Source organism: Thamnophis elegans, chromosome 3 (assembly GCF_009769535.1).
Source record: "Thamnophis elegans isolate rThaEle1 chromosome 3, rThaEle1.pri, whole genome shotgun sequence".
NCBI lineage: Eukaryota > Metazoa > Chordata > Lepidosauria > Squamata > Colubridae > Thamnophis > Thamnophis elegans.
In genome coordinates this window covers 8,760,311-8,773,360 of record NC_045543.1, presented here as the reverse complement: position 1 = coordinate 8,773,360, position 13,050 = coordinate 8,760,311, and the positions used below count along the sequence as shown (strand labels likewise).

General features: G+C 41.0%; 1 protein-coding gene across 1 annotated transcript in view; it reads left to right on the top strand.

Annotated features, from left to right (window-relative positions):
* NBAS (NBAS subunit of NRZ tethering complex) overlaps positions 1–13,050 on the top strand; it is a 193,881-nt gene that overhangs the window by 112,759 nt on the left and 68,072 nt on the right. Inside the window, 4 exon segments of the mRNA XM_032213456.1 lie at positions 5,144–5,311; positions 5,610–5,723; positions 5,936–6,059; positions 12,478–12,554. Coding sequence (XP_032069347.1) covers positions 5,144–5,311; positions 5,610–5,723; positions 5,936–6,059; positions 12,478–12,554 — 483 coding nt within the window.

Genomic DNA, 13,050 nt, shown 5'->3' with positions numbered 1-13,050 from the left:
TTACAGCTCATGAAAACCCCAAATCCACAATCTCAGAAAATTAGAATATTGTGAAAAGATGCAATATTCTAGGCTCAAAGTGTCCCACTCTAATCAGCTAATTAAGCCATAGCACCTGCAAAGGGTTCCTGAGCCTTTAAATGGTCTCTCAGTCTGGTTCAGTAGGAATCACAATCATGGGAAAGACTGCTGACCTGACAGTTGTGCAGAAAACCATCATTGACACCCTCCATAAGGAGGGAAAGCCTCAAAAGCCACAAATTGCAAAAAAAGTTGGATGTTCCCAAAGTGCTGTATCAAAGTACATTAATAGAAAATTATGTGGAAGGGAAAAGTGTGGAAAAAAAGGTGCACAAGCAGCAGGGATGACCGCAGCCTGGAGAGGACTGTCAGGAAAAGGCCATTCAAAAGTGTTGGGGACTTTCACAAGGAATGGACTGAGGTTGGATGGAGTCAGTGCATCAAGAGCCACCACACACAGATGGATTCTGGACACGAGCTTCAAATGTCGTATTCCTCTTGTTAAGCCGCTCCTGAACAACAAACATCAGAAGCGTCTTACCTGGGCTAAAGAAAAACAGACCTGGTCTGTTGCTCAATGGTCCAAAGTCCTCTTTTCTGATGAGAGCAACTTTTACATCTCATTTGGAAACCAAGGACCTATAGTATGGAGGAAGAATGGAGAAGCACACACTGCAAGATGCTTGAAGTCCAGTGTGAAGTTTCCACAGTGTGTGTTGATTTGGGGAGCCCTGTCATCCGCTGGTGTTGGACCACTGTGCTTCATTAAGTCCAGGGTCAACGCAGCTGTCTACCAGGAGATTTTGGAGCACTTCATTCTTCCTTCCACAGACGAGCTTTATGGGGATACTGACTTCATTTTCCAGCAGGACTTGGCACCTGCCCACACTGCCAAAAGCACCAAAACCTGGTTCAATGACTGTGGGATTACTGTGCTTGATTGGCCAGCAAACTCGCCTGACCTGAACCCCATAGAGAATCTATGGGGCATTGCCAAGAGAAAGATGAGAGACATGAAACCGAACAATGCAGAAGAGCTGAAGGCCGCTATTGAAGCATCCTGGTCTTCCATAACATCTCAGCAGTGCCACAGGCTGATAGCTTCCATGCCACGCTGCATTAAGGCAGTAATTGCTGCAAAAGGGGCCCAAACCAAGTACTGAGTACATATGCATGCTTATACTTTTCAGAGGTCCGATATTGTTCTATGTACAATCCTTGATTTATTGATTGCATGTAATATTCTAATTTTCTGAGATTGTGGATTTGGGGTTTTCATGAGCTGTAAACCATAATCATCACAATTATGACAAATCACGGCTTGAACTATCTTGCTTTGCATGTAATGAGTCTATCTCATATATTAGTTTCACCTTTTAAGTTGCATTACTGAAATATAAATGAACTTTTGCACAATATTCTAATTTTTCGAGTTTCACCTGTACATGGAGAAGATGAATTTTTTTAGTTGAATAAATCCATGGATTATCTAGACTTACTGTGAATTTTATAAACATACTTTTGAATTGAGACTCTGCTGTAAGAGTCTCTCCATGATGCAAAAAAGAATTTTGTTAATTAATTAATCAACTGATTTTAAGAACACAGTTCTTAAAACAGTTCTCTCACTTTGGAAGATCTGCATTCTTTGGTTCAAACAATGTATACTTGCTGTAGGTTTCTTCCATTTGAGAGAGACAAATAAAAAGAAACTTTGGGATGATGAAAATTGTCAAAGAGGCAAATCTATGTTCACAGAATAGGATTATAGAGCAAGGATAATAAATCTACTATAGTAGAAGATGAGCAGGTTGAGCCCGAGGGAGGGGTCAAGTGCGTCATCAGTTTCAAGTCCCTTCGCGCCCACAAGGGATCTAAGTCCAGCTCAGCTTGAATTCCATTGGCTGTTATCTAACACCAATTTGCTTTGATCATTAGTAGTTCTGATTCTTGTAGAGAATGTTACATGGAATAAACCTGGATTCATTTGAACCATATTGACCCGAAGCTGGAGGAAAAAGTGTAGGTGTAAGACTCATCTTTAATTCACAACTGTGGTTAAGAGAAAAGCTCTTTATTTTTGTATGTTGCTTTTCTTAAAAATAAAATAAAATAAAAATGAACTTTAAATGATTTTACAGAAATAAAATCAGTTAAACCAGCGAAGAACTAGATAATGTGTCATCAGCTATGGATTTTCAGTTGCTCGTACTTATCATAATTATCAATGTCACATATTTCAGTGGGTCTACTTTAAGTGACAATAGGTTGAAATTTTTAATCAAGGTATCTTTGAGCTATAATTAAAATATGTTTTGCAAAGCAGTTAGAAATATGGTTAAAAGATGATATCTTCTTAACAATATTCTCTCTCAAGTGCTCTCTTTCTCTATAAGAACTATGTAATCTAGATTTAACAACCATGTAATCTGACAAAGCAAAAAATCAGGTTTAATTTTTTTTAAAAAAATACTTAATAAAGCTATCTGATTCCATTACAGTTCGGATGTGCATACAATATTTAAATGAGAAAAGTAATTTTAAAGGGCTCTTTGGATTGATGCCAGGGGAGTGGGGGAGACAAACCTTGGTGGGGGAATAGTTCCAAAGTACAAGGCATACTTCCTAGGTCCCATTAGATGGTATTGTTCAGCAGATGGGACTCCATTTCTCCCTTATCATACAGAAATTATGGAAAATGGTTTTCTCTCAGATAACTAGATCCTATGTCAAAGAGGGCTTTATACATAACTACCAGCACCTTGAATTGCATTGTGAACCCTACCAGTAACAAGGCTACTGCTCATAAAGCAGAAGGTTTACATGGCTGTTCCGACCCCCCTCGTCCCATACCAACACACACTCCAAGCCAAAAATAAGTTACGGCATTTAATTAACAGACAAACAGGTCCTTGGCAGCAAACCGGCACAGATAAGCCTTGGCAGCAATCCAGCCTACCAAGCTCACAATAATGTTCTCCGACATTAGTTCCTGCGTTGACTTCTGCAAAAGGGGCGTGTGCACAAGCAGTCCTTTTATAGTCTGGAGAGGAGCCTAATGACCACCAGCTGAGTGCAATTACCTCCTGTAATTGCGTAATTGTTCCTTACGCCTATTAGCTCTCCGGTGCCGGGCATCTAGGAACAACTCCCTTGGCTCCTCCCCAGTAGTCCAAGACTCAGGTGCCTCCTGGTGGCCAACCAGCCTCTCTGCACCCTGCTTGGAGTCGGAACCCTGTCCAGGGTCTTCTACATCCTCCAGAGCCGACTCATAGGGCCCCTCGCTGTCAGAGTCTGGTGGCAGCTCCAACGGCTCCTGCTGGGCCACCACGCATGGCCATGCTGTGCATGCCAATAACTGCCTGTCTCAGATGATGCTCCCAAGTGGTCTTCAAGGAAAGCCCCATATCGAAAACATTGGAATAATTAATGAAAGAGGTGACCAAAGCATGAGTAATTGTCCAAAGGACATCCAGGTCTAAGGTCATATTTAGCATATAAGAAAAAAAATTGTGCAAAGGTTTTCCTGGCCACAGCTGCAATCTGCTGTTTGAGCAGGAGATGTGAGTGCAAGGAGACTCCCCAAAATTGCATGTCAGCCCCAAAAGAAGTCCAGTCCTATTCAGTTCTAACATTTCCAGTCCTGGGTATTCTAAATACACACAGCCATTTAGTCTGATAGTGTTAATCTAACCAAATCTTGTTATAAATCAGGCAGATCCCTAGAGGGCATCCAGCTTGCCTTCCAAATATATAGGTACATATACAGGATCATGATCTCAAATGAGATGTGTGACTTTTTTATCCCTAGTGTCAAGGTTCCAAGTAACAGCCCATAGGAAATCAAAACTCCAGAACAGGGTTCCTCAAAGTATAGATTTATTAGGCATGTCATATTGGCACAGCTGGTGAAAATCTGAATCCCCCAGCTTTTCCTCACTCAGTTCAAATCCAAAGTTCTTCCCCATATTACACGCAACATCACATGCCCCAATCAGGTCTCTCTTCCCATCCTGGATCCCTCCCATCCATGCCCCTCCTGGTGCTGGTGAGAGTGTCCTTGTTTCCCGGAAGAAAGAAAGCTATTTTGGCTACATATTTCCTCTCAGCTATCTCTACTCCCCCTTCCCTTTCCCACAGCTCCATCCAGCCTCGCTGTGGCAGTCCTGAAGATGCTCAAACATGGCTCCAGGGTTGACACATAGGATATCCTCAATCTTACATGATTAGTTTCCAGGATGAAATCATGTATTCTGTGATAGAATAAAGATACGAAAGAGAATGCTGAATGTGTGATCAGTTGAGAAATCCATTCCTCTGTGGGGCTCATGCTTCCCTAAGTGTATATTTACATGTGGTATAGTTTTTCATGTCATTAGAATGTTCTAGAAAGGAACACATTTTAACAAAAATGTATACCAAGAAAAAATGCTTTATGGATATTAATAGGCACTATTATGATTCTTCCTTCTAAGAATGAATAATTGATTCTAAGCCAAGCCAAACTTACTAGATAAACTGTTCTACTATGTGGAAATATCATGCTTATTTCAGAAAGGCACTCTGCCAAAAAACGAAACATATTATTTATAGCTTTTTCTTTTACAACCTTCAACAAAGCTTTGTTTATTTGTTTACTGTGGTGTCTATTTGAAGTTTGTAATGTCAGCCACGATAATCTTAATGAGACTGAAATGTTTCTAATTTTGTAATGTGCAATTAGATATTCAAGCTTTTCCTTCCAAACATTTGGAATAAAGCAAAAAATATTCTTTTTATCACTTGTCAAGATTCTTTAACAGGCTTCTAATCAATAGCTGATTACTGTAAGCTTCTGAAACACATTTTGATACGTGATAGTTAAATAAAGTGTAATCACAAAACTGTTTTACTTAATGTTGGAAATTGCGGTACGGTATTAAAATATGCATTTATAACCGAGAATGGAATGTGCTTTTGATACCCCATATTCACATGGCACTTGCAGGAAATGTAACAGTTGAAATTGGCTAACCTTTGGAAGATGCTTTATGCTTTTTTTGTTTTAATGTGTTGATTTAAAAATGTTTGATTTGGCAGATAGCGTTTAATGCCTATGTGTTGTGTATTGCATAATTCACAGGCGGATAACAGCTTTCTCTCTAGTCAGTCTGCTGATCTCCTGCAGTGGACTACAGCTAAAACCATGAAAGTCCTTTCTAACACAACGCTGACCACGAAGGCTGTGTTGCATGCTGTCAGTGATCGACAGTGGTGGAAAAAGTCAATAGCTTATCTTCGACCGTTGCATGTAAGAAGAAACCATATGTTAGTTTTCCGGTTGTTATGCTTTGGTTTGTTAAGTGCATCATTACTTTGTGTTCCATAGAGGATTTTGTTATGGGCCTTTTATAGGAAAACAGAAAACACACAGAAATATTATATGTACCTCAAAGTTCTGGAGTATGCATTTTATCTTTGTGTGTTCAGATTTTCCCTTAACTTTATTGCTGGAGTGAAATGGAGAATTAAAGTATAAGTCCCGATATTTTATGATACCTTAACATTTGATGTGATTTCAATAATGGCTTTCCTTCTGTTTCTGAAAGGGTCAAGAGTTTGGAGATGTATTAAAAAACACATCTGGAGCAAATGCAGCCATTGAAAAACAAGGGTGCCATCCATTTTATGAAACTCTGATTGACAATCCATATCTTTCAGATGTAAGTTTAAAGCCTACTAATACTTTTTAAACCCTCCTAATAACCTGACTTACACGATGTTCTGGAGCTAGATAATAGATGAGATCTTAGTCAATTGGCATTGGGAAGAGTTAACGTATTGAATATTAAGTGCCTTTCTAGCTATCATAATTATTTTAGGGGTAGTTGAAATATTTAACTATGTTGCTATGCTTTAAACCCCTGTTCTACAGAATGAAATAACTTATACCATGTATGAGCACGCTCCTTTGGAAAGCTTCGCAGAAGTATTGTTGAGAACAGGAAAGCTTGCAGAAACTAAAAGTGAAGGACATGATCTGTTTCCTGCTACAGAAGGTAAAATATATACATGTTTGTCTGGACATACAGTGTGTCTATTTATATATTGATTATTTTATATATATTTACCGTGTTTCCCCGAAAATACGACATGTCCTGATAATAAGGCCATGCCACATTTTTCTGGTGGGCAAAAATATAAGCCCTCCCCTGCAAATAAACTCCCTGGACAACCTCCGGCCAGGCAGAGCGCTGCTCACCAACCTTCCCACATGGACTGGGGGGGAGGCAAAGGTGATCACGTTGCTTGGTGCCTTCACAATACTGCTAGCTTGATGAGCAGCGCTGTGCCCAGCCCAGATGAAGAGGGGGGTTGCCGGGCAGCTGCTATCTTGTGAGCAGGCTCCCAAAGAGCCGGGCAAAGCCTCATGGGCAAATGGCTGTGTTGCGCTGTCACAGCAGTGCAATACAGCAGCCATGAAGCGAACATGCTCACGAGCAGCCACCCGGCAAACTGCCTTTCCAGCCAGCCACAGCGCCATTCACTGACCTAGGGGTATTGCCAAACCGCACAAGCGCCTGTTCTCCGCCGCCTGGCTCCTGCGGCTTGGCGCCTTTGAAATGCCAGTGAATGGCGCTCTGTACAGCTGGAGAGGGGGTTGCGTGAGCGGCTGTTCCGCTCACCCGCGTGCCTCCCAGCTTCATGATGCCCTGGCCCAGCTCAACCTGCAGAGCCAGCGCACCTCCGCTGCCGCCGCCGCATGGCTTTTGCAGCAGCTTCCAAACCGAATCTTTTGCTCTGGCCGTACGCTCTATGGTTGTGGGCCAGCTGCCGGCAGATTGTACAACCATAGAGTGTTGAGGATGGGGAGATGTTGTTTGATGGTGTTAAAAGTATCATCACAGAATGTAAGTTGTGAAGTTGCCTTTTGCAATTGATTGAACATGATTTTGTCAATGCCGATGGTGTCATTCTACCCATGTCCTAAGTTATGGACAATGCTCATGGAAAATACGTACAGTCATAGTTGGTAATATGGTTAAACTTTTGGTCAATATGGCAAAGGAATAAAGATAAAAACATGATTGATTTGATTGTTTATAGTAGATTGAGATACAAGGGTAATGAGAGGTTTTGAATGAGGGACAGCCATTACTGGATAGTCTTCAAAAAGAAAAGGAAAATAAAACAATAAGAGAGAAATCCTATATGAAAAATAGAAAATAGACATAAGAAATGCCATGGAAGCTGCTTTGGAACAGAACTAAAACAACTACTTTGCTAAGTGCTGCAGAAATTTATGTTGCAGAGAGAGTTTGGGGGGGAGGGGGGAGAGAATAAGAGGAAGATTCTATATAATGCATTTAGAGGGAAATATAGTCAAAAGGAACAAGGAAATATTAGAAAGACTAAGAAAATGCAGGATGATTTTAACAAAAATGGTTTTGGAAGTGAATAAGCATGCTAAAGAATGAGATTCTAGCAGAATGAATGGAATTACAAATGAAAGTGATTAAATGGAATGGGATGAAGCTGAAATGAGGTAATGCAGGAAAGAATATACTAGTAATTTGCATGGTATACTGATCTATAATGACAACAAAGTAATGAAAGCTGTGAAAATCTTGAAAAAGTTGTAAGACTGCAGATGTAGATGGTGTAACAAGAGAACATTTGAAATATCAGAGTGGTTTGCTTTATGGATTGGTTGTGGAGTTTGTTTAATTCTTATATAAAATTCCACTATGCCTGATATTTGGAACACTGCTGTTTTAGTATACACAAAAACTCCAGGGGATTAGCTTGCTCACTGTGCCTGGGAAGCTGTTTGGCCTCGTGACCCAACAAATGTGCGCACGACAAAAGCGTGCCGACAAAACCGCATCGCTAAAACCGCAATGTCATCAACGCGCCGACAACAGCGCACCGACAACAGTGCATCGACAGAAGAGCGATTTAAGTTAAGGTAAGGGTTAGGTTTAGAGTTAGGGTTAGGGTTAGCGTTAGGGTTAGGGTTAGGGTTAGGTTTACAGTGCACTTCTGTCAGCGTGCTGTTGTCGGCGCGATTCAGCGCTCATTCGTCGGCGCGGTTTAGAACTTGCGGTTTTGTCACAGCGGTTTAGTCGGGCGCGCTTTTGTCGGTGAACCATTTGGCGTTAATGGGCAGTATGTCATATGTTGCAAAGGATGTATGCTTGTCCAAAGAAGCTTCAAAGGCTGTCTATAAGAATGTGCTTTTGCTCTCTTAGTTATGTGGAAGTTAGAGTTGGCTGTCAGGAGAAACATAAACATAAGTTGAATGCGCTCCTGAAGAAGAAAAAAAGTGGGGGAAGATAGGGTCAGGAATGAATGCATGCTGAATGGATGTGGATTGAATATAAAAAGGGTAACTGAGACAAAAGCAGTTGAGTTGGTTTAGTCATACAGGCAGTGTAGAAATTTATATAGTGGAAACATGGATATTCGGAAGGACAGATACAGAGAATGACGGTGGTCTAAATCAGGGATGGGTTACTGCCGGTTCGGTGCATGCACAGTTCTCTATAAATTGTTCTGCGTATGTGCAGGACTTTAAAAAGGACTAAAAAACATGCCAGCAATCGGGAAACCGGCCAGTCTGCCGTCCCTACCAGTTCAGCGACCAAGTTGCAATTTCCACTACCGGTTTGCCTGAACCAGTAGCAACCCACCTCTGGTCTAAATTATAGTTATATTTCCTTTCCTTTTTAATTTATTTATTTACTTCTTATTCTTTTCCCATGCTTTGTATAACATCGATTACTCCAAAAAGGAATGGCATGATGAAAAATCACACTAATTAATTTTGTTTACATGTTTCTTCCCACATGGACATTCATACAAAGTTGCTCATTTATAACTGACTTGCTTTAACGTAGATAAATGTTATTTGACATTGTTGGCCTAAGAAAATCCATCACTGTCAAAGTTTCCAGGGAAACTGCTGAATTTGAATGTACAGGATGATACCCTATGACTCCGAATGTATAAGGTACTTCAGAGAAAAAAGGATCTAGTTCAGAATCTTGTTAATTCCTTTTAGTAGAAGTCAGATTCTTTTTTTTTTCGAGGACTTTCAAGAGATTTTATTCACTTGTTTATCACTTAGCAATAGCAATAGCAGTTTGATTTATATACCACTTCGTAGTAGCCCTCTCTAAGCAGTTTACAGAGCTAGCATATTGCCCCCAACAATCTGGGTCCCCATTTTACCGACTTCGGAAGGATGAAAGGCTGAGTCAACCTTGAGCCGGTCAGGATTGAACTCCCAAACAGCAGTTGACAGTCAACACAATTAGCCTGCAATCTAACTACTACGCCACCACACAGTATATTTATGGTGTCTATTTTTAGTATATTTATGGAATAAATGAGCAGAAAAATGAAAGATTTTGACCCACACATTCTGCATATGTATCCTAGCCGTTATGCTATATTGCTAGGTCAGCAAGCAAAATAATTGTCAAGACTTTTAAAATATATACCATAAATCCACCAAACTTTTCCTCTGGTTTTCGAAAATTTCTTTTGATATTATCTGTAAGATTCTTTCCCTGTATATTGACAATTCTGAAATTTGCCAAATATAAAACTAAACAAAACACAGAAAAAAGAATCACTGTTTTTCCATAACAGTTTTCCTCAATCGACAACATAATCAATCTCTCTCCCTCCCTCCCTCTCTCTCTCTCTACATGCATACATACATACATACATACATATCAGTGGTGGGTTTCAAAAATTGTTCGAACCTACTCTGTGGGTGTGGCCTCCTTTGTGAGAGTGTCTTGCTGCCCATGTGACCGGATGGGAGTGGCTTGCCGCCCATGTGACCAGATATGAAGATGCCGACGACACTTGTCAGAACCACCTTAAATTACCTCACACACAGCACTGGCATGCATAAGAATAGGATGTAAACTTGTTTTTTAAAAGGCATCTTTGGTTTGCGTTAAAACAACTTCAACACACGCAATGTTCTGATTGCACCACAAACGCAGTAGTCATCCTTACCTTTCACAGAGGCACTGAGTTTTATGAATATGAGCATGATAGTGTAGAATAATCATATCCAAGGACCAGTGGTGGGTTTCAAAAAAAATTGGAACCTCTTCTGTAGGTGTGGCCTGCTTTCCGGGTCCACTGGTGGGACCTCTTCTAACCGTTTCGGTAGATTTGACGAACCGGTTCTACCAAATAGGTGCAAACTGATAGGAACCCACCTCTGAGATATATATATATATCTGCAAAAAAATATGGTGAGATGTAAATCACAGAAGCCCATGTTGGCTCGGTTGGCACCTGGTTCAACAAGAACCACTCTAAGTGTTGAAGTTTCTGAACATTTGATGAAAAATAGGCTACAGGACTCAGGACTGTTGGCTGAGCAACCAGGACCAGGAACTGCCAAATTACTGGTAGAAAAAATGTTTACCCATCACAAATATACAGAGATTGAAAACAAAGAAATAATGATTTGTTATTACAGATCAAGTCCAAATTTGGTGCATTCACAAGATAATTGTAGCACCACTTGAACACTATCAGCATTGACAAAATCATTATCTGTCAGTTGCAAAAGGCAGCTTTTCTTGGAATAGCTTACATCCTGGTGTGACAGTATCTGTAACACCATCAAACCACCACACCTGCCTATCTCTGGTCCTGGGTAATGACTCGATAGGTAAGCAAAAATGTCAAATCCAGTCTGAACATCTGGGCGTCTGTACAACAGATTGTAATTATAATATTATTTATACATTATATACATTATTGTTGAATACCACAATATTGTTGAGATGGGCAGCTAGATAAATTTGATTAAGTAATACATACATACCCTGTTTCCCTGAAAATAAGACCTCTCCGAATAATAAGCCCCATCAGGCTTTTGAGTGCATGCGCTAAAATAAGCCCTCTCCCAAAAATAAGCCCTGCCAAAAAATATTGCAACACAGCAGCAGCCATGAGGTGACCACGCTAGCTGCCTCCTGCACCTCAAAAATAATAAGACTTCCCCCAAAATAAGGCCAAGCGCTTATTTTGGGGGTCAAAAGAAAATAAGGCCCTGTCTTATTTTCAGGGAAATACAGTTCATACATACACATACCTAGGCTTTAGGTGATTAGGGTTCTTAATTTTTTATAATATATTGACTCTGCACTTGCAAAAGTCCATGTTGCTTTGGGAGAATATGTGTTTTCTTGTAAAATATCCCATTTCCAGTCCCAGACAGAAATCCTAGAACATCATTTCCAGTTTGGGTACGCTATACTCATTTTGATGACCCAGCAGTCTGATTTGGAGAAAGGCAACTGAGCTCAGAAATCATTGTCAGTGCTACTTGTATCTTTCCTCGCATTGGGAATACTTATCAGCTGGAGTACTGAATTATAGATTTCCATAACTCTTTCATTGCAGTAATGGTTTGTAAAATGGTAATAGGCTTGCTGCATTCTTTCCCATGATAAATGCTTGATTAACGGTTGAGTCTTGGGTTACATAAAGAGTGATAAGTACAGATGTGCTGACTGGCAGAAGCAACATACGTATTTCACGTGGACGCGCTGCCCGTTTCTCTAAATGTTCATAACTTTTATATGATTGCTTTCGTTTTAAAGCCAGCCAATTTGGTAATGTAAATCAGCCTGAAAAATGTTTCAACTGTTCAGTTTAACACCTGCCCTATACTGCCCTATCACCCTGACTGGAAAATAAACCAAAGCATTATCTCAATCTGTTCTGACCCCCCCCTCGTCCCACACCAACACACACTCTGAGCAAAAGATAAGTTACGGCATTTAATTAACAGACAGACAGGTCCTTGGCAGCAAACCGGCACAGATAAGCCTTGGCAGCAATCCAACACAAATAAGCCATGGCAGCAATCCAGCCTACCAAGATCACAATAATGTTCTTCGACATTAGTTCCTGCATTGACTTCTGCAGAAGGGCATGTGCACAAGTAGCCTTTTTATAGTCTGGAGAGGAGCCTAATTACCACCAGCTGAGTGCAATTACCTCCTGTACTTGCGCAACTGTTCCTGACACCTAGTAGCTCTTTGATGGCATGCATCCAGGAACAACTCACTACTGGCATCCGGCTCACTCTCCCTTGCCTCCTCCCCACTGGTCCAAGGCTCAGGCGCCTCCTGGTGGCCAACCAGCCGCTCTGCGCCCTGCTCGGAGTCAGAATCCTATCCAGGGTCCTCCACGTCCTCCAGAGCCGACTCATAGGGCCCCTCGCTGTCGGAGTCTGGTGGCAGCTCCAACGGCTCCTGCTGGGCCACAACACAATCTAATTACATATTAATTGCTATTAAATTGATTAACATTAATTGAATGTATACATGACCCTTATGTCTGGAACAGAATGAAAAAAATGTATAGAACTTAATATGTTCAAAGGTTGGAGATGTCAGCATTTGAATGTTTATGTCTCTTTCTCTATTGCAGTCCTGTTACAGTTGGCCAGTGAAGCTTTGCCAAATGACATGACATTATCTCTGGCTTACCTGCTTGCTTTACCCCAGGTATGTTCATGGAAGAGACATGCTTCTTTGCTGCACTTATCTCTTATCCGCTTCTTGTATTGCATTTGAATTTAATTTCCCTGATAAGGATAAACATACAGAATGCTTCAGCTCAAAAAAAAAAAAAGCTAGCTTCTGTTATATTAGGTTCTGAAGAAATTTCAGCACATAATCTGATGTGAGGCTGCTGGGGGAAGAAATGGTACTTTCCTCTGGTTCACCGACAAAAGGGAGCCCAACGAAAGCACGCCCGACGAAACCACGGTGACAAAACCGCGAGTTCTAAACCATGCCGACAAATGAGCACTGAAGCGCGCCGACAACAGCACGCCGACAGAAGCGTGCTCTAACCCTAAACCTAACCCTAAACCTGACCCTAGCCCTTGCCTTAACTTAAATCGCGCTTCTGTCGGCGCGCTTCTGTCGGCGTGTTGATGACATCGTGGTTTTTGCGCCACGGTTTTGTTGTCGTGCGTGCCTTTGTCGGGTCACGCTT